The 20,720-nt window shown below is 41.2% G+C and overlaps 3 protein-coding genes across 4 annotated transcripts in view; 1 reads left to right on the plus strand and 2 right to left on the minus strand.

Annotated features, from left to right (window-relative positions):
• slc30a6 (solute carrier family 30 member 6) overlaps positions 1-9,121 on the minus strand; it is a 159,878-nt gene extending 150,757 nt beyond the window's left edge. The window contains exons 1-2 of the mRNA XM_072580531.1: positions 8,877-9,121; positions 5,265-5,302 (exon numbers count right to left, since the gene is read on the minus strand). Of these exons, the coding sequence (XP_072436632.1) occupies positions 5,265-5,302; positions 8,877-9,108 (270 nt within the window). The 5' untranslated portion in view covers positions 9,109-9,121. The remainder of the gene's footprint in view (positions 1-5,264; positions 5,303-8,876) is intronic.
• Positions 9,122-9,863: 742 nt separating this feature from the next.
• On the plus strand, positions 9,864-17,045 carry LOC140482850 (protein CEBPZOS-like). 2 transcript variants are annotated; one of them, XM_072580543.1, is made up of 5 exons: positions 9,864-9,994; positions 15,422-15,540; positions 16,012-16,056; positions 16,579-16,666; positions 16,796-17,045. In XM_072580543.1, the coding sequence occupies exons 2-4, from the start codon at positions 15,423-15,425 to the stop codon at positions 16,653-16,655; spliced, it is 240 nt and encodes a 79-aa protein (XP_072436644.1). In that variant the 5' UTR covers positions 9,864-9,994; position 15,422; the 3' UTR covers positions 16,656-16,666; positions 16,796-17,045. The 2 variants fall into 2 exon arrangements, with proteins under 2 accessions (XP_072436644.1, XP_072436645.1); XM_072580544.1 differs by lacking the exon at positions 9,864-9,994 and adding an exon at positions 10,019-10,296.
• Positions 16,245-20,720, minus strand: part of cebpz (CCAAT enhancer binding protein zeta) — a 39,216-nt gene continuing 34,740 nt past the window's right edge. The window contains exons 12-16 of the mRNA XM_072580533.1: positions 19,943-20,127; positions 19,436-19,519; positions 17,570-17,628; positions 17,203-17,284; positions 16,245-16,896 (exon numbers count right to left, since the gene is read on the minus strand). Coding sequence (XP_072436634.1) covers positions 16,754-16,896; positions 17,203-17,284; positions 17,570-17,628; positions 19,436-19,519; positions 19,943-20,127 — 553 coding nt within the window. The 3' untranslated portion in view covers positions 16,245-16,753. The remainder of the gene's footprint in view (positions 16,897-17,202; positions 17,285-17,569; positions 17,629-19,435; positions 19,520-19,942; positions 20,128-20,720) is intronic.

Below are 20,720 nucleotides of genomic sequence, written 5' to 3' on the forward strand. Positions count from 1 at the left end.
GACTTGTGGATAGGAGACATTTTAACTAAGTATGCTAGTGGTGGGAGTTTAGGCTAGTGGAGAAGGCATTGATCATGTGCCCAACATGCTGTTGTTATGGGTGTGCATATTGAGACAAGTGTATTTCATTAACATATCAATTTGTTCCTTGCAAGTGGCGGTTAGATTTTGGAAAGTTAAGTTAACCATGCTGCTATACCAAGGAATACCTAGCCTCTGAACTGCTCTTTGCTGTGACATGGACAAGGCTGGTCCAAAAAAAGATCACGAATGGAAATTTGAGGAGTAAGGTGGTGATGCTGATGGCTTTGCAAAACAAGTTCAGTACTTGATGAGACAAAACTATTTACAACATCAATCATGCAAACTACAAAAGGAAGTCAAATACACCCAAGTTTTGCAGAGCAGGAATGAGGCAGAGAAGAAAGAAAAACTAGAGAGGACATGAGTAGTTTCAGGAATAGGGTAAGGTGAAGCCTAGCGAATACCTAGATTTTGTAGACTAAGTGAGGGGGTAAATGCAGAGGCTGCTGACCATGGCTTCAATCTTGGTGATGAAGAAGCCTGTTGTGTCAGAGGAGAGTGAAGCCGATGGCTGAAAGCAGCAGTTATCCTTGTTCTACAAAATGGCTGAACCAGATGCATGCCTAAAGTCTTCAGGAAGTGAGGTGACATACCAGAAACAGGGAGGAAGTTTTTTCTTAAGTGATTAAGGACAGAGATGGCATGTTGCAGATGTGTTATGACAACTGCAGGGTGCAAGATACCCTACTCAGCTCAAATATATATACAAGTTGAAGATTTAGTTTAATCTCGTAAGGTTAAGGTTTTTGTACTCTAGACTCATAAGAGTCTAGAGTGAGGTACTGGAAAAGCACAGCAGGTCAGGCAGCACTGGAGGAACAGGAGAATCGATGTTTCGAGCATAAGCCCTTCATCAGGAATGATGCAGACAAAGTACCAATACAACTTATCTAGGTTTTTGTATAAGGTCTCTCTTTTCTAAGTATTTCATTCCCTCTAATAATTGTCATATGATAATCAATCACCTAGATTGAGAGATAGGCAAGAGACCTCTGAAGATCTTGATCTTTCCTTCCTGATTTGTCGAGAGACAGGGATGAAAAGTGAAGTGAAGGTTATGTCACTACTTGAGACAGAAATAGGTTAACTGTAATTATTTCTTTGCACAAATGCTGCTTAAAGGCACTGAGCGTGTCAGGATTTGTGAAACATAAGGTTTAGTTGCAAAACTTATTTGGTGTCATATTCAAATTAGCTTACCAATAACAAGGTACTGAAATTGACAATGGTTTCGATGAAAATTTTCTTCCATGGGGAAAGTGAAAAAAGCGGAATATGAAAGTGTTAAAGGAATATGGATGCCGTGGAACATAAAGAAATGATTGAGTTTAGACTCAAATCAATTTCCAAAATAAACTAATGACAACTCCTGGCAGGTTAGATTTCAGATGTTTAATACACATACTTTATCGATGTTCTGCAACTGAAGAGTATAGATCAAGTTGGCAGCATCAAATGGCATAGGAAGAATGCTGTAGTTAATTTTGCTAGAATCAACTGGCTTGCTGTTACCAAGTTGTGAAACTAAGCCAGCTAAAGCAATCTATCAACTTTGAAATTTGCTTCTATGAAATAGGAAGCACCTGGACTTCCAATGATTGGTATCCTTAGTGAGTAAGACTAAATGGTGAATCATCAACTGAAAGCCAAAAATGCTGGAAATCACAGTGGGTCAGATAACATCTGTGGAGTGAGAGCAAGCTAATGTTTTGAATCTAGATAACTCTTCTTCAGAGCTGATCATTCATCAATACTGCCCTAGAGTACTGGATTTTGATCAGACGGGTCAATGGGCTGAGGAATGGTAGATGGAGTTTAATTTAGGTAACTGTGAGGTGCTGCATTTTGGGAAAGCAAATCTTAGCAGGACTTATACACTTAATGCTAAGGTCCAAGGGAGTGTTGCTGAACAAAGTGACCTTGGAGTGCAGGTTCATAGCTCCTTGAAAGTGGAGTCGCAAGTAGATAGGATAGTGAAAGTGGTGTTTGGTATGCTTTCCTTTATTGGTCAGAGTATTGAGTTCAGGGGTTAGGAGGTCATGTTGCGGCTGTACAGGATATTGGTTAGGCCACTGTTAGAATATTGTGTGCAATTCTGGTCTCCTTCCTATCGGAAAGATGTTGTGCAACTTGAAAGGGTTCAGAAAAGATCTACAAGGATGTTGTCATGGTTGGAGGACTTGAGCTATAGGAAGAGGGTGAATAGGTTAGGGATGTTTTCCCTGGAGCATTGGAGGCTGAGGGGTGAACTTATAGAGGTTTATAAAATTATGAGGAGCATGGATAGACAAGGTCTTTTCCCTCGGGTGGGGCGAGTCCAGAACCTCAGGCATCGGTTTAGAGTGAAAGGGGAAAGATATAAGAGAGACCTAAGGGACAACTTTTTCACTCAGAGGGTGGTATATGTATAGAATGAGCTGCCAGAGGAAGTGGTGGAGGCTAATACAATTGCAACATTTAAAAGGCATGAGTATATGAATAGGAAGGGTTTGGAGAGACATGGGCCGGGTGCTTGCAGGTGGGGCTAGATTGGATTGGGATATCTGGTCGGCATGGACAAGTTGGACCGTTTGTTCTGTTTCCGTGCTGTACATCTCTATGACTCTACTGTAGACTAATGCAAATTACAAAGCAGATCAGAGATTCAAGAGGTTCGCCGCCATTATTACGCTGACGAATGCACTCTACATTCAAATAATGCTGATCTTACTTCGCGCACCTCCTCAAAGTTTTATCTGTATGCCTCACTCTGTATAAGTACCCTATGATCTGTACATCCTTGCTTGCTATGAGCTGCCTGTACTGCTTGCAAACAAAGCTTTTCACTGTACTTAGGTACATGTGACTACAATAAATCAAATCAAACAGTATATATTATCGAAATAAACACAAAACAGCAGGAATTTGAATTCAGTGACTCTTCAGAAGTGGTTTTAAGTGCAACCGTACCTCTTAAATGTACTCTGAAATCCCCTAGCAATTAGTTTTATCAAAGAGCTACAGAAACATCAAATAATAAAACTTGACTGATCACCTGAGATAAGCTTAGGCACTGAAAATGACAAAGGTCAGTTGACCCTGTAAAGTTCTACTCACTAACAACTGGTTGCTTGTGCTCTTGGCAAAGCTATCCCATAGTCAAGACTAGTCAAGTTACAACCTGATAAAGGCATACTCACCAGATCATACTTTACAGCCAGTCCCAGGATTTTCCAGTGCTATTCCTGGTTATGTTTTGTCCAGCTAGCAGGGCAGACCCAGCAGAAATGCTCCCTTTAAGTTGCACAGCTGGGTCTGAGCAGCCACTCAGTGTTCTGATGCATTCACTTCCAGCCACTGCTGCACATGGCCCATAGAGGTCTGCACAGCAACTGGAGAAAATAGAGGAAACCTAACCCAGCAGAGTCAGGAGACAGTGGTTTGACAATCAACATCAACTCCAGGTTTCATGTGTTTCGTGGTATCCGGTCATATATTGGCAAAGAAATTTCCTACTAATTATCCACCTGTTGATGAATCAGTGCCCTCCAAGTTGAACACCACTTAGACGAAGCAGAGGGTTGCACACAACATAAGAACTAATAATACAAAATGTGATGTCATCTATTCATTGATCAATGGAAAGAACGAACCGATATCAACTATTTAAAACTGGGTTACTTCAGGGTAGAACTATGATCAGCAAACAGAATGAACACATGAAAATCCGGAAGAACTACAGATGATGGATATCAGAAACAAAAACAGAAAGTGATGTACAAGCTCAGCAGGTCTGGCAGTATCTGTGGAGAGAAGTCAGAGTAAACATTTTGGGTTCTGAGGAAAGGTCACTGGACACACAACGTTAACTCTGATTTCTCTCCACAGATGCAGGCGGACCTGGTGCGTTTTTCCAGCAATTTCTATTTGTATTTGAGAATGAGTAAATGTATTGTTTTAAGTTAAAAAAGTAAATGCAGGAGAAACTCGGCATGTCTGGCAGCATCTCTGAAGAGAGAAACAGAGTTAACATTTCGAGCCTGATACAACTCTTGTTTAAAATTGAATGGGGATGGAAAATGCTGTTGACAACGAAACAGCAGGTGATACAGATGGTGAGGATGCCCAGAATAAATGATAAATGAAGTGTTAACGGTGGTAAAGCAGAGTTTGATGTGTAAATTATTCACGAATGATAGGTGTGTTAGGATAAAAGGGTAAAGAGCAATGCCAAGCTGAAAGTGTGTTGCTGGAAAAGCGCAGCAGGTCAGGCAGCATCCAAGGAACAGGAGAATCGACGTTTCGGGCATCAGCCCTTCTTCAGGAATGAAGGGCTGATGCCCGAAACGTCGATTCTCCTGTTCCTTGGATGCTGCCTGACCTGCTGCGCTTTTCCAGCAACACATTTTCAGCTCTGATCTCCAGCATCTGCAGTCCTCACTTTCTCCTTAAAGAGCAAAGCCAACAAAATACAAACAAGATACAGCAGGGTAGGGGTTGTAATCAAAATAAAACTCAGAGCTTATGCTCTGGAGTTGTTGAAGTCAAATGTGAAACTTAGAAATTACCTAAATAGTCAATGAGGTTCTGTTATTAGACCTGGTGATGAATTGCATGGGAGCAAGGTGGTAATCTCAGTTGCCCACTTTGAAACTGTAAACATCTTAACTGTTTCTTGCTCCATAGATGCAGCCAAGTTTCTCCAGCATTTTCTGTTTTTATTTCAGATTTCTAGCATCTGTATTTTACTCTTAATTGCATGAATTGTTTGATTGGCTCTTCCTCCAATCCTCTTCAAAGGGGGAAAGCCTTGGCACGACTAAGCTCAATAATCTACTCTTTAATAGAAATAGTTCTAATAATGTTACATCTTATCCCCTACACTACTGTTACAGGTCTCCAAATTTATTTTAATTACGATTTACAACACAAATGGTAAGCCTCCCACCCACATGCCATCTTAATAACATTAAAGATTTCAAAATGATGTTTCTGCTCATGAAACAAACTAATTGAAAACAATACTCTAAAGTACAATTAATTAACACTAAAAAAAAGGTGCCATCAGTTTAGAGGCAGAAGTGTTCCTGGGTATCCAGTCATCATTGTGACACAAGTTCCCTTGGACAGCATAGTCACAAGGTCGTCAAGTTGTCACCCAAGTTGTGTATGAATAAAGAATAAGGGGAAATTGGACTTACCAAAAGATAAGTACTGGTGTCCAGTTTTCTCTTGTACCCTGGAAGATCAAAAGAATTGATCAAATGTATATCATGTAAAACATACTTTAACAGGAACTTTAAGTGGTTTAAATACTTCAGAACAAATATCTTTAACATGTCATGAAAAACTCATGATTGAATGGGAAGAATTTTTATTGTAGTACTGGATTTTCCCAAATGGAAACTCCATTATACGCTTCAAACCAAGTTGTAATGTTGCATATTGAAAACATCAACTCTGCACTTCCTGTTTTGGAATAGTAGCCAAAAAAAAACTGAATGAAAGCAACGGGGATTATAAAGATGAGTGTAGATGTAGATATGCTTGCTGAGCTGTAAGGTTCGTTTTCAGATGTTTCGTCACCTTACTAGGTAACAACAGTGAGCCTCTGGATGAAGCACTGGTGGCATGGCCTGCTTTCTATTTGTGTTTAGGTTTCCTTGGGTTGGTGATGTCCATCAGGTAAACATATACTTCAAAGCAGTAATATTAGCATCTTTATTAATGCAGATGCCACAATAAGCAGCATATGGGGGAGGTGATTAGCTATGGAATTATCGCTAGACTAATAATCCAGAAAGTCAACTAATGTTTTGGCATTCTGGGTTTGAATTCCAACATGACAGATAGTGGAATTTGAATTCAATAAGAAATATCTGGAGCTAGAAAATCTACCGATGACCATGAAACTACTGTTGACACAGTCAGGAAAAAACCCCATCTGGCTCACTAATATACTTCAGGAAATCTGCCTTCCTTCCTTTGTCTGGTCTACATGTGACTCCAGACGCACAGCAATGTGGTTGACTCTCAAATGGCTTAGCAAGCCACTCAGTTGTATCAATCACTACAAAGTCTCAACAAAGAAATTTTGTCCAATATTGACTTTGGACTTCAGGACGTCTCATGATTTCAGAATAAACTTGGGCAATGAAACCTCCTGCTGATTACCACATACCATCCTCCCTCAGCTGATGAATCAATAGTCCTCCAAGTTGAACAGTGCTTAGAGAAAGTACTAAAGGTAACAAGGATGCAGATACCAAGGATGGCTTGACAGCAGCACTACTGATCAAGCGTAGTGGGTTTTGAGAATCTTCCAACTCAGCAAACAAACCTACATCCAGAATGGTGATGCTATCTGGAGCATTGTAAGTTACGATTCTGTGAATATGACTAGACTCTGAGTCAGCTATCTCAATATTGGCACTAGCCCCCAGATGTTAGTAGAAAGACTTTGCAGGGTTGACAGGACCGTTTCTGACATGGAAAATTGGTTCCTTTGGATGTGAAAAAAAGGTTATTGAGGAGTTTCCCATATCATCAATGAAAAGAGCAGTACTGTGATTCTTGGGACTGAGTGGTTATAATGGGACATTCATACCAAATTTTAGCAGTGTGTTTGCTCCACTAATTTGTTGAAGAAGTGCAATAAATATCAGTGGACGGAGGAATCTCAGAAAACATTTGACAGCCTGAAAACTGTGTTAACCACTGCCCTAGTGTTGGCAAAACCTAACAACAAACACATCGAGTTAGACCCCATCTCCCACCCCCTGAGAAAAACTGGAAATGACATCACCAATCCAAAGAAACCCAAACACAAATAGAAAGCAGAAATTATCAGCAGTGCTTTGCCTGAGGCCCACTGAAGATGTTACCTAGTAGGGTGACGAAACGTCTGGAATTGAACCTGCCAGCTCAGTGAGCAAACCTACATCCAGAACTGATCAAGCTGGCTGGATCCTAAAGGACATAACTGTTAGACAGGTGGTCAAGGAACCACTAAGAGGGAAAAACATACTTGACCTCATCCATAACAATTTTGCCGGCTACAGACAGTATTGCTAAGAGTGACCACTGCACAATCCTTGTGGACACTAAGTCCCAGCTTCATATTCAGAATGCCTCCCCGTCATGTTGTGTGACACTGTCAGCATGCTAAATGGGACAGACTTTGAACAGATCTAGCAACTCAAGACTGGGCATTCATGAGGCACTATGGGCCATCAACAGCAGCAGAATTGTACTCCAGCAGAATCTGCAACTTCATGATCTGACATATCCCCACTCAACCATTACCATCAAGCCAGGGTATCAACCCTGGGTCAATGAAGACTCAAAGAATTGCCAGGAACATCAGGCACACCTAACATTAATGTATCAACCTGGTGAAGGTACCAAACAGCAGAAGCAGCAAATGATTGACAGAGGTACTCAATCCCACAACCAACGGATCAGACCTAAACTCTGGAGTCCTGCCACATCGAGTCGTGAATGGTGGTGGACAATTAAACAACTCACTGGAGGCAGCTGCTCCACAATGGTAGAAGAGCCCAACACTTTATGCAAAAGATAAGGCTGAAGCATTCGTAGCAATCTTCAGCTAGAAGTGCCAAGTGGATGACCCATCTCAGCCTTTGCCAGTGGTCCCCAGCATTACACAGACCAATCTTCAGCCAATTTGCTCACTTCATGTGATATCAAGAAACAGTTATGGGCACTGTCAACATCCCGGCAATCGTACTAAAGTCTTGTGCTAGAGAACCTGCTGCTCCTTCATCAAGCTCTACGGGTACATTACAACAGTGGCATTTACCTGACAGTGGAAAATTGCCATCGAAAAATGTGGTGCTGGAAAAGCACAGCTGGTCAGGCAGCATCTAAGGAGCAGGAGAGTTGGTGTTTCGAGCATAAGTTCTTCATCAGGAATGGCAGGGGGGAACTGAAGGAGGCTGAGAGATAAATGAAAGCGGGTGGAGCTGGGGGGAGAAGGTAGCTGGGAATGTAATAGGTACATGATGGTGGGGGATAGTGGTGATAGATTAGACAAGAAGGTGGAGTGGATAGGTGGGATTCGAAATGGACAGGTAGGACAGATCAAGGGGGCGGTGCCAAGGCCAGGAATGGCGTTTTTCTTAGTGCCCCACCCCTCCCCATTCCCCCCCAATCTCCCCATCCCCAGTCCCCCCCCCTCCTATCCCCAACCCCCCCCCCACTTCCTATTCCCAACCCCCCCCCCACTTCCTATCCCCAACCCCCCCCCCCCCACTTCTTATCCCCAACCCCCCCCCCCCCACTTCCTATCCCCAACCCCCCCCCCCCACTTCCTATCCCCAACCCCCCCCCACTTCCTATTCCCAACCCCCCCCCACTTCCTATTCCCAACCCCCCCCCCACTTCCTATCCCCAACCCCCCCCCCCACTTCCTATTCCCAACACCCCCCCCCACTTCCTATTCCCAACCCCCCACTTCCTATTCCCAACCCCCCACTTCCTATCCCCAACCCCCCCCCCCACTTCCTATCCCCAACCCCCCCCCCCACTTCCTATCCCCAACCCCCCCCCCCCACTTCCTATTCCCAACACCCCCCCCCCCACTTCCTATTCCCAACCCCCCCCTTCCTATTCCCAACCCCCCCCTTCCTATCCCCAACCCCCCCCCCACTTCCTATCCCCAACCCCCCCCCCACTTCCTATCCCCAACCCCCCCCATATCCCAGTGCCCCCTCCATATCCTCCCTACCTCCCTCCTCCCAATCCAATCCAATCCATTCTCTGACCGTGCCCCAGTGGCCGTTCCCCCTCACCTTCCTCCTCCGCCTCCTTCACATTCACCACATCCACCGCCACCATGTCCGGCTTGTCCAGGCCGTTGCCGAACGGGAAGACCTTCCTCTCGGTCACCCCCGAGGGCACCACATCGGGCTTGGGCCCGAATTTACGGGGGTAATAGTCCCCGCTCAGATACCGAGACGTGTCCTCCGCCATCTTGCTCCGCTGCCGCCGGCTCGGTCCAGCCCCGCCCACGCCATGGACCATTAAAGCTGGACCCCTGTCACCAGAACCATCTCAATAAACAAGAAATAAAACCCTTTCGTACAGTGGGTAAAAACCTTATATACCCAAAATACCATCAGCCCGAAATACATTAATGCTTACTTCTTCACTCATCACTTTATGGTCTATAGATAGAAAATGTGTTGATGTGGGAGCGTTTCCTTGAACACATATCACTGTTTATGTAATAATTCTTCAGTTCACTAGGAAACTCGACAGTTTGCTAATTGACAGGTACAAGATAGAACAACCATCAAACTTACAGAATTTCTGGGTTTGCCAAAAAACAAATGTTCGCCTCCAATTGTAAATAATGAATCTAGAGGGATTTTGTAAAGTATACAGCCGCAAATGATTGTATTTCCAAATTACTTTGAGGGAGTTGAATTGAATTTATTGTCACGTGTACCGAGGCACCGTGAAAAGCTATGTCTTGCTAGCAATACAGGCAGACCACAGAATTAAATAGTGCAAAAAAAAATCGTTCGAACTAGATTTAAAAAAAAACTTTTAGGACTGTCAACAGGATTTTCATCTATTTGCAAAGAGTGTTGGGATCCCATTGTGTAACCTGAAAACATTGATGAAACTGTTCTGCATTGAAGTAAGACATTTTATGGCTGAGATCATGTTAAAATATTAATGATGGAGGTGACTTTTATTTTTCCCGAACAGTGATACGGGATCAGCTACAACAAGTTGACAAAAAAGTCCAGACAAAGTTGCGGTGGGGGACAAGCCACTGAGAAAGGAGCAGGGAACTCGAAACAGTGCAAACGCGTTTAGAGGGCGGTACGGTATCCCGTACGGCGAGGGAGTGAAGTACGCAGACTCAGGATGCCATCCGGGGCTCGGGTCACTTTCAAAGGTGAGTGACGCGCTTAACGAAGGTCCTCACGAGGACAGCGCATTACTTTCGGCTTTTGGTCATCGTCATCGTGCCGGCGGCTGACTCATCAGGGTTCACCGTCTCCGGATAGGGTCCCGGCGCTGAGGCCCTTTGGCCCATTGAGTCAACAATAACCCTGCAAAAACATCCCACCGGAACCTCCCGCCCTATCTTCCCCCCCCCCCTGAGTAATTGCGTCGCGTGTAACCTCACATCTACCATGGCTAATCTCCGTAGCCTGCATGTGATTGAACTGTGGAAGGAAACCCACACAAAAAGAGGTGGGAGAGATCGTGCAGAGTCAATACGGTCATCCAAGGCTGGAATCGAACCTGAGTTCCTGGCGCTGTGAAGCAGCAGGACTGACCACTGTGCCACCCAAATAACACAAGTCATGTTTACCCAAGGCGCCTGTCTAAAGGGACTCCCAGATATGAATTAGTGTCCTCTTCATCTGCAATGGTCGAACACAGTTACTCTCCCAGATCATTGATGAAAATGGTTGGATCTAAGACACTACCCTGTGCAACCTGGGTTCTTGTGGTGTATTGATGTCTGTGTCTCTGGGCCAATGTTTATTCCCAACCTTATTTGGTTGAGATGGTGGTGATGAGCTGCCTTGAATTGCTTTAGTCCTTGTGCTATAGGAAATGCTGTTAGGAAAGGATTCCAGGATTTTGACCTGACACTGAAGGGACAGCAATATATTTCCAAGTCAGAAAAGTGAGTGGCTTGGAGTGAAATTTGTAGGTGGTGGTGTTTTATGTATCTTCTCCTTCCATATGGAAGTGGTCTTGGGTTTGGAAAATGATGTCTTAGGAGCTTTAGTAAATTCAACTGTGCATCATGTGGATGGTACACATTCCTGTTACTGGACATTGGTAACAGAGACAGTGGATACTTGTGGAGGTGGGCTGTTTTATCCTGGATGGTCTCAAGCTTCTTGAGTGTTGTTGGAGCTGTACTTCAGGCAAGTGGGGGTATTCCATCACACCCTGACTTTTGCCTTGTAGATGGTAGACAGGCTTTGGAGAATCAGGTGGTGAGTTACTTGCTGTAGAATTCTTCGTCTTTGCCTGGCTTTTGTAACCACTGTATTTGTATGTTAAGTCCAATTGAGTTTTTGGTCATGGTAACCCTCATGGTGTTGATAGTAGGGGAATTCAGTGATGGTATTGCTACTGAATGCCATGGGGCAATGGTTAGATTGTCCCTTTTTGGAGGTGGTCATTGTCTGGCATGTGTGTTGGAATGCAAGTTGGCACTCTTTAGCCAATGTCTAAATATTGTCTAACGCTGCATTTGAACATGGATTTCTTCAGTGTTTGAGGAGTCGCAAATGACACTGAGTATTGTGTAAACATTGGTGAACATCGCTACTTCTGACCTTATTGTGGAAAGCTCATTGATGCGAATGGTTGAACCTAGGACACTACCCTGTGGAACTGTGGCTGTTGTGGTGCCTGTATCTCTGGCCCACTAAGTTTAGGTTCAAGTCCTGAAGAAGGGCTGATGCCCGAAACGTCGATTCTCCTGTTCCTTGGATGCTGCCTGACCTGCTGTACTTTTCCAGCAACACATTTTCAGCTTAGGTTCAAGTCCCACCTGCATCAGGGGTGTGGAAAAGCATCTCTGAACAGTTTGATTAGAAATACCTACCTTGAGGAACTGCAGCAATGACTGATCACCAAACACCACAACCATCTTCCTTTCCACCAAGTATAACTCTCAGCAGAGAGTTTTGCCCCTTGTTCCAGTCTTGCTAGTGCCTCTGGATGCCACACTTAGTCACATGTGGCCTTAATGACAAGGGCATGCATTCTTACCTCTGAAATTCAGCTCATTTGTCCATGTTTGAACCATAGTTGGAATGAGACAGGAGCTAAATGGCCCTGCTGGAACAGCAAACTGAGTGTCTGTGTGCAGGTGATGTTTGAATAGCATAATCCATCACTTTGCTGATCAAGAGTCGACTGATAGGGCAGTAATTGGCCAGGTTGGATCTGTCCTTTTTTTTTGTGTACAAAATGTACCTGGGCAATTTTTCACATTTTTCGGTAGATTACTGTTCTACTACAATTACTGTTGTAATTGTAGTAGAACAGCTTGACTAGGGGGTGCAGCAAGTTCTGCAGCACAAGTCTTCAGTGCTATTGCTGGAATGTTGTCAGGGTCCAACACGTCCAGAAACCCAAGCTACTCTCCCCTATATCAAAGACATCTTGGAAATGATTGCCAGATTACTCATCATGGTAGCCCACAAACCCACTAGCAGCTAATGAACTTGAAAGACACTATACAAACAAGAAGCAAAACTAATGTCATTTACAAAATACCTTGCAAGAAATGTAACAAACACTACATTGGACAAATAGGCAGAAAAGTAGCAACCAGGATACGTGAACATCAACTAGCCACAAAAAGACATGACCCACTCTTACTAGTATCCTTACATACAGATGAGGAAGGATGCCACTTCAGCTGGGACAACACATCTATCCTAGAACAAGCCAAACAGACAAGCACAGCATTCCAACTGGAACTTTATCAACAAATACATTGATTTGGACCCCATTTACCACCCTGAGAGAGAAAAAAACAGGAAATGAAATCACCACAGGAAATGATGTCACCAACCCAGGGGAACCTTAACACACAAATAGAAAGTGGGTCACAAACGATGGTGCTTCACTGAAGGCTCACTGATGATATTACCTAATACGATGACGAAACATCTGAAAATGCACCTCCCAGCTCAGCGAGCAAACTTATATCTAGGGACCATAGTTTTTGCTGTATCCAATGTCTTTTGTATCCGCATGCATTTGTGGCAGGCAGATTGCTGAGGATGACTAAGTATGTTTTTCTCTCTTGTTTCTCTCACCACCTGTCGGGGCACTGTCCTTTAACACTCGACCAGCTTGAACAGTAACGCTGCTACTCTTGGTGATGGACATTGAAATTTCCCACCCAGAGTACACTCTGCGCCCTTGCTCCACTAAGTTTTGTCCAACATGGAGGAGCGCTACTAATTCATGGGAGGAAAATACATGTTAAAACATGAGGTTTTCTTGCCCGTGTTTGAACTGGTGCCATGAGACTTCATGGTGGCCCAAGTCAATGTTGAAGACTCCCAGGCAACTCCCAACTATACGCTATTGTGCTACCATCTCTGCTGAGCCTGTCCTGCTGGTGCGACAGGATATTTCCAGGGATAGTAATGGTGGTGTCTGGGATATAATCGTATACACGGAATCATATCTTGTAGGTAATGGTTGTGAAAGGCAAGTTGCAAGAGGGATAAAAATAGTTGAGAGAGAGGTATTAACAGGTTAAGTAAGTGGGCAACTAACACTTGGGGGTACGTATACATGAAATACAGAAAACTAGCACATAGGTAGAACAGGTAATCAGAAGGCTAATGCAATATTGAGCCCGTAGGGAAGATTTGTTGCAACTATACAAGGTGTTGGTGAGGCAACATCTGCAATACTGAGTGGTTTTGATCCACTTATTTAAGGAAGGATATTGTTTCAATGGAAGCAGTTCAGAGAATATTCACTGGGATGATTCCTGGTGTGGAGAGAATGTCTTATGAACAAAAGATAAACAGGTTGGGACTCGGCGTGTTGGAATTTAGACAAATGAGAGGTGATCTCATTTGGGCGGCACAGTGGTTAGCACTGCTGCCTCACAGCACTAGAGACCCGGGTTCAATTCCCGCCTCAGGCGACTGACTGTGTGGAGTTTGCACATTCTCCCCGTGTCTGCGTGGGTCTCCTCCGGGTGCTCCAGTTTCCTCCCACAGTCCAAAGATGTGCAGGCCAGGTGAATTGGCTATGCTAAATTGCCCGTGGTGTTAGGTAATGGGTAGATGTAGGGGTATGGGTGGGTTGCACTTCGGCGGGTCGGTGTGGACTTGTTGGGCCGAAGGGCCTGTTTCCACACTAAGTAATTTAATCTAATCTCATTGAAGCATATGGTATTCTTAAGAGGCTGACAGGGTAAATGTTGAGAGGATGTTCCCTTCATGGGAGAATCTAGGACCAGAGGGCATAGTCTCAGCATAAAGGGTTGTCAGTTTATGACTTTGAGGAAGAATTCCTTCTGAGTTGTCTCTTTGGAACTCCTTGTCATAGACAACTCTGGGACCAGAGTTCTTGTGTATATTGAAGGCTGACCTAGATGGACTTTTGATCAATGGCCGAATCAAAGGTTGCAGGGAAATGGATGTGAGGAATCTCAGATTAGCTGTAATTCTATTGAATAATGGAGCAGATGCGTGAAGCTGAACAACCTCCTTCTGTTCCTTTTTTAATCCTATAATCAGATGTTATCATCCCAATTTTGTTAGTGAGGAGGACATGACAGGGTCAGCATGGCTCTTTTTGCTGGTGCCAAAGTTTATGTCAGGTAGTCTGTCTAGTTTCATTTCTTTTTCAAGACTTTCTGGTGTTTGTTACAACTCAATGGCTTGCTTGGTCTTGCAGAGGGCAGTTAAGAGTGAAATGCATTGCTGAGTCTGAAGTCTATGTAGGCCAAACCAGATAAGGATGACTGTTTCCTTCGTGAACCAGATGGGTTTTCCAACAATGCAATTTGAGAGTCTAAGGGTGACCATGAAAGCAGATTTTAAAATTGAATTCAAATACCATCTGTCATGTCAGCATTTGAATCTGGGCCTTGAGAACAGTACTTACTAGATGGATAGGTGAATGAACGTGCTGGATGAATAGCCTACCCCTAAAAGGAAGGTAATGGTCTAGTGATATTAAGGAATTTATCATCTAGTCATTGCATCCGGAGGTGAGACATTTGTGGATTTGTAAGTAAGGAATTCACTGACCAAGATTATTGCAGCAGAGTACAATTCAGGATAAGATGCATTGCAAATTATAGTTTTTAAAAACTATATTCTTGTACCTTCAAGAACATAGAAAAATATAGCGCAGAATAGGCCTTTTGGCTCTCGATGTAGCGCCAACCTGTGAACTAATCTAAGCTCATTCCCCTACACTATCCCATCGTCATCCATGTGCTTTTCCAAGAATAAGCACATAGCAATTTTAAAATTGTTAACCATTGACTGACTATCTTTTGATTAGGTTGGCTTAGTAAATACTAATCTGATTCTAACATTACCTGTAACTAAGTGCAGAGTTATCCATTTTGTCCTGGTTAATAATAAAACCAAACTGTCTTATCACTTGTGGAAAATTCATTCAATTTTCCTGTTGCATTTCCTGTATTATAACAGAAACTAAGATTCAAAAGTATGTCATTGACTGTAAACCACTTGTGTGTCCAAGGATGTGTAAGGTACATTTATATAGTAAGTACTTTTATACCTTGTAAATATGAATCAGATAAGTGTTTATGGACTCCTCCCCCCCGTTTCTCTTTAAGAATGTCACCCAAAACTATGGAACCATTAGTGAGACGACTCTTTAGGGGAGTTTTAATCGTGGAGGTTGCAGGAGTAATTGGAGCATACTGGCTGTTTCATAGGATGAATACCAGTCAAGGTAAGAATAACTTGATGCACCCACTGTTTTCCTTCAGTGGTTAATTACTAAAGTAGGACTTCTCACTTCAGTTAATAATTCATTAATCTGGTATTTTTGCTGAAAAATACCAGAATAAAAGGTATTTCACAAGGCTCTTGTAGCAGTGTTTCCTCAAGTCCCATCTTCTCTACTGTGCTTTAAGTTTGTTAAATGCTTTTAGATAAATTTATGGAAGGCATACCAGTTACTGCAGTGATTAACAGTTCTGGTATGAAATTAAGCAGAATTAACACCCACTACTTCCCAACTGTTAATGTTTTCAGAATCTGTTTTGTGAAAAATTAGCAGTAACACTGCCCCTTTTGCTTTATGTATTCCCAAAAAAACAGTTTTCTTCAGCTAACGAGAAGTTTTTGTTCTTAGATGACTGCTTTAGGCAACATGAAGATTATACAAATAAAGTGCACTTTTTCCCCCCCTCCCCCCCAGAGTTCAGACATTCCATGAACAAAAGATTTCCTTCTATTTTGGAAGGTGAGTACCAGTTCTAGTTTGAGAGATGAGATTGTGCTGTAAAGCTTCAATTGTTTTGAAATTTCTAAACAACTCTAAATTTAGTTTGAAGTCACAAATTCAGTTGAATTTATAAAGCTAGGCTTCAAGCATTTCATGGAGAGTAAAACATAATCAAGGACAGTGTGAACAAAGACTTGTCAGATCTCTAAAGAGCAAATATGGTTTAGTTTTATTTGCTTGAGCTTGTCTTTTACATACAGCAATTTTATACAAAATTAAAATTTCTAATTCATGCTTCACAATTCATACATGCATACTGCTTGAAGAGTTGAGATTCTGACATCTTCTGCATTTATCTTTTAACCATCCTGTACTGTTTTCATGTTAATCTTTACTAAAAGACTAAAGTTCTTATTAAACTCTGAATCATCCAATGTCATAGAAAAGTCCTTCTGATTTGCATTGTCTTCATTTTTAAAGAAAATATACAGGCATCCATTTTATAATTTGATACAAAATAACTTGCTGTACTATTTTCAGTTTATTATAAATCCAATGAGTGGGCAGGAATCTATGGAATCAGAGAACAGGATCAGGAAACATGGTCCAACAAGTAACCAGTAAATATGTAAGTACAAAGTCTAAATCTATAAAAGTTGATTTATCAGGGGAGGTTAGGAACAATTTTTGAATAAATAGTTTTACTAAGCTGTGTTCATCTCTGCTCTTTGAAAAATCTTTTGCGTTTATTTTGTAGTTTCCTGGCCTTGAATCTGTTCTTCTGCTTACGTAACGTCTGTGGGTCTTTGCCTCTGATCCACGCATCACGTTCGGCTTCCCACTGTAGCTGCTTTATACCTGGAGGAATAGCATGTTGATATTCTTTACTGAGCCACCATGTAATTTCCAAATGGAAAAGCTTTGACAATAGATAAATTTAATGGCTAGTGTCTAGCCAATGGGAGGTTATGGCTTGACTATTCAAATAAAGCATGAAATCAGATGTTCCTGGTTGTAAATAATGGTTTTGTGACATTAAAGATTTATAAAATTAAGAATACAACTTTGGTTTAAGCATACCAAAAATCCCCAATTACTACTGATTCAAAAGTATATAACTGAAAATATTAGTGTCAGAATAAAGTTAAAGGCTCAGTTACTTACTTGCTTTATCTTTGTTTGCCATTGCATTTATACCAATGTTGTCAAACTTTGATCCTGCATTTTCATCCAGCAGGTAACCAAACTATTTAAACAAAAATATTTAAATTTAGTTTCTGTCAAAGCACTACAAAAAATATAAAATAACCTCTGCAGTAATGGCAATTTTTACTTTGTATATTTTGATTCAACTGAAGTTTGACTTTTGAGTTCTCAACAAGAAAAATTCTCTTTGGAAGATTGTGAATTACAAACTAGTCGAGCAATTTACATATGCATGCTAAGTATGCTGCCTGAAGTACCCTCAAGTCCAACAGGATTGCTGTAATCTATTAATATCACCTTAAAATGACAATGTACTACTTCTCACCTCTTCTGCAGCAGCAGCCATGTTAATGTCATCCTTAACACCCTTTTTCGGTTTCTTTCCTGAAACAGTACATATAATTCAGAAAATTTGCAAGTAAATCAACCACTTAACAAAAGCTACTTTCAGCTCCTGTTACAAATAGTTCAATGTATCAACCATTCACTTCCCCCTCTCCCATTTTAATTTGTCCTGCATGGTACTGAAATATCATACAAAAGAACAGTCAAGATTTCCATTCTAGTACCAAGCCAAAGTATTAAGATGTACTACATTAATACAGTAAAAGATGCAAACTTTGAATCACTTTAATTTGTACAGTAAGGGATTGCTGGCTAGAACAGCTTTTTAAATACCCATCCCAACTGGATGTACAAAGTTAAAAGTAAACCACATTGCTATGGGTCTGGAGTCATATAGGCCAGATCAGGTAAAGATGGAATGAGATGGCTTTTTCCAACAATTGATAATGGTTTCATGGCCATTATTAGACTTTTAATTCCAGATTAAAAAAAATACACAATTTCAAATTCCACCATCATGGAATTCAAACCTAGGTCCCCAAAACATTTTCTGGGTCTCTGGATTAACAATTCAGTAGACAAAATTTACTTTGATATAGGGGTTAATAATTCTAAAACAAAAACATAATTTAGTTCAAGTATACAGGCCCAATCTGGTTATGTTTTCTTTCAATTACCAGCTGTAAGAAAACTCAGCAAACAGATATTTAAAACAAAATGACTTTTCTAATTAAAATTTTAAGAATTTCAACATTATTGCTTCAAATCTCTCCCAAAAGGTTATGAATCTTGATAACATAGTTCCATAGATGGCAGAAACCAGCTTTGTTACCCAAACTGCCACTTTCTTTTCAAAAATTGGCTATGAATTGATTCTTACTCAGAGGAATCCTCTTCCGGCATTGACTGCCTGAAAAATTACAGGACTGATCTTTTAATTCTAGTCACTATAACCTCATCTTTACCTGGAAATGCACAGGTTAATTTTTCATAGGTGTATCCTTCACTGGATCAACTCATTAGTCACCAACTAAGAAAATCTAAGATTCCTTTTCTTGGAGAATTAAGCATTAAAGCATTATGTTAATTTAATAAACTTGCACAAGATGGAAACACTGTATAGCAAAACAAGGAGAGGAGTGGAGAAATGAATAGTAAAATATACAAAAACATGACTCTGGATATCAAGATAGTAGTAGTAGTAATAGTAATAGTAGTTAACTCATCTTTACCATTAGAACATCAGTACTACTTGATTACGAAACTATAATCAGCCATAATTCACACTTCCTGGAGTGTCGAAGGCTGAGGGGTGACCTTATAGAGGTTTACTGAGGGGCATGGATAGGGTAAATAGACAAAGTCTTTTCCCTGGAGTCGGGGAGTCCAGAACTGGAGGACATAGGTTTAGGGTGAGAGGGGAAAGATAGAGAAGACACCTAAGGGGCAACTTTTTCACACAGAGGGTGGTACATATATGGAATGAGCTGCCAGAGGAAGTGGAGGAGGCTGGTACAATTGCAACATTTAAGAGGCATTTGGATGGGTATATGAATAGGAAGGGTTTGGAGGGATATGGGCCAGGAGCTGGTAGGTGTGACTAGATTGGGTTGGGATATCTGGTCAGCATGGACGGGTTGGACTGAAGGGTCTGTTTCCATGCTGTACATCTCTATGACTATGTGACTCAGTGACAGGCTGCATGAATAAATTATATTCTGACATTAGTGAAAACCCAAGTTATCCTTCAGGAGAAGTGAAATTAAAGAGTAAAAATGTCAAATGTTCTACAAAGCAGACCAATTAAAGCACTGACTGATAATAATTTCCAGAAGTAATTTTGTACCTGAAATAAATTTGGCGAAATCAATGTCTTTTTTCCTTTTGCCAGATGTTTTACACTTCTTGATTGCTGATACACTGTTGACCTCTGCATATTTGTGAAAAAGTATTATGAGTGTAATTCTGGTTAAATTACTTGTACTGTATAAAAATCCTAATGTCAACTGATTATAGGTTTGCGCAAAGAACAGGAAGTTTGAAAATAAAGTTAGCAACAAATTTCTTTCAAGATCTGAAAGATGTGTTTATTATGTATTCTCACCTACCAGTTAATTTCATTCACTTAGTAACTCATGAACCAACTTAATATCATTCTTTAGTGCTCAGTAAGTACTGTATTTGAAAAAGTACAAGTTAAGTATCATCCAATATGGTTTATAAAGTGAAGATTTTGATTTATAAATACTTAGCTTCTCTGAAGTTCATTGCATTCATCAGGATAAAAGGTAGACCTACCTTTACTGTAAAATTAAGTTTTATTATGTAATATTGCAGCAAGCATAAACAGTACCTTCTGAATCATTCAGTTCATCCATAAACATGCCACCATCTTCTCCAACCCCTTCCTCAAAGTCTTCTTCATCCAAGCTTCCTAATGATACTTCATCATCATCCAAGTCACCCATATCATCATCTTCGAGGTCTGAATCAGCTTCTTCAACTCGCTTTGCATTTTTTGACTTCTGTTTCATATTACTATGAAAATAGTTGACATTTGTTTTGACAAGTAAACAGCTTATTTTTTGCTATTGCCCAATAATGATGCTTTGCTATAAACTTATGAAAATTGGTTAGTCTCCCCTTTTGGTGATCTGAAAGCATGACATCAAATTTCCCATTATGTTAGTGATGCTTGTTGCTTCCATTCAGTGTGGTGGATGCAACATTTTCTCACACAGTAAGAAATAAAAAATTTATTCGGTTAGCAAATTGGTTAAAATAATACATAAAAGTGAACAAAACTGATGTGACTTTCGAATTACAAAGTTAGTTCCCAAACAGAGTCTCTGGAATATTGACTCTGGTTTCTCTCCACAGTTGCAGTTACACCTGTTGAGTTTTTCTAGCAATTTGTTATTGTTTCAGATCTACAGCAACTGTAGGTTTTTTAAAGTACTTTATATATTCAGCCTGCATAAAAATGCAAATTGAGCTGGACATCTGCTCACAAAAGCACAATAGAATGTTCAGTGTAGTCAAAATAAATTTAAGCAGAGAACGGCATTAAATTGGCTTGATGCAAGACCCCTGTTCTGCAAATCTGACATGCAGATTTCTGATGGCAAATA

Source organism: Chiloscyllium punctatum, chromosome 11 (assembly GCF_047496795.1).
Source record: "Chiloscyllium punctatum isolate Juve2018m chromosome 11, sChiPun1.3, whole genome shotgun sequence".
NCBI classification, from domain to species: Eukaryota; Metazoa; Chordata; class Chondrichthyes; order Orectolobiformes; family Hemiscylliidae; genus Chiloscyllium; species Chiloscyllium punctatum.

What these genes read in the sequence shown, in the direction of transcription:
- LOC140482850 (XM_072580543.1), top strand. Translation starts at nt 15,423, where the DNA reads ATGTCACCCAAAACTATGGAACCATTAGTGAGACGACTCTTTAGGGGA. An exon ending in TAGGATGAATACCAGTCAAG is followed by an intron (nt 15,541 to 16,011) that starts GTAAGAATAACT and finishes CCTCCCCCCCAG; the next exon opens with AGTTCAGACATTCCATGAAC. An exon ending in ATTTCCTTCTATTTTGGAAG is followed by an intron (nt 16,057 to 16,578) that starts GTGAGTACCAGT and finishes TACTATTTTCAG; the next exon opens with TTTATTATAAATCCAATGAG.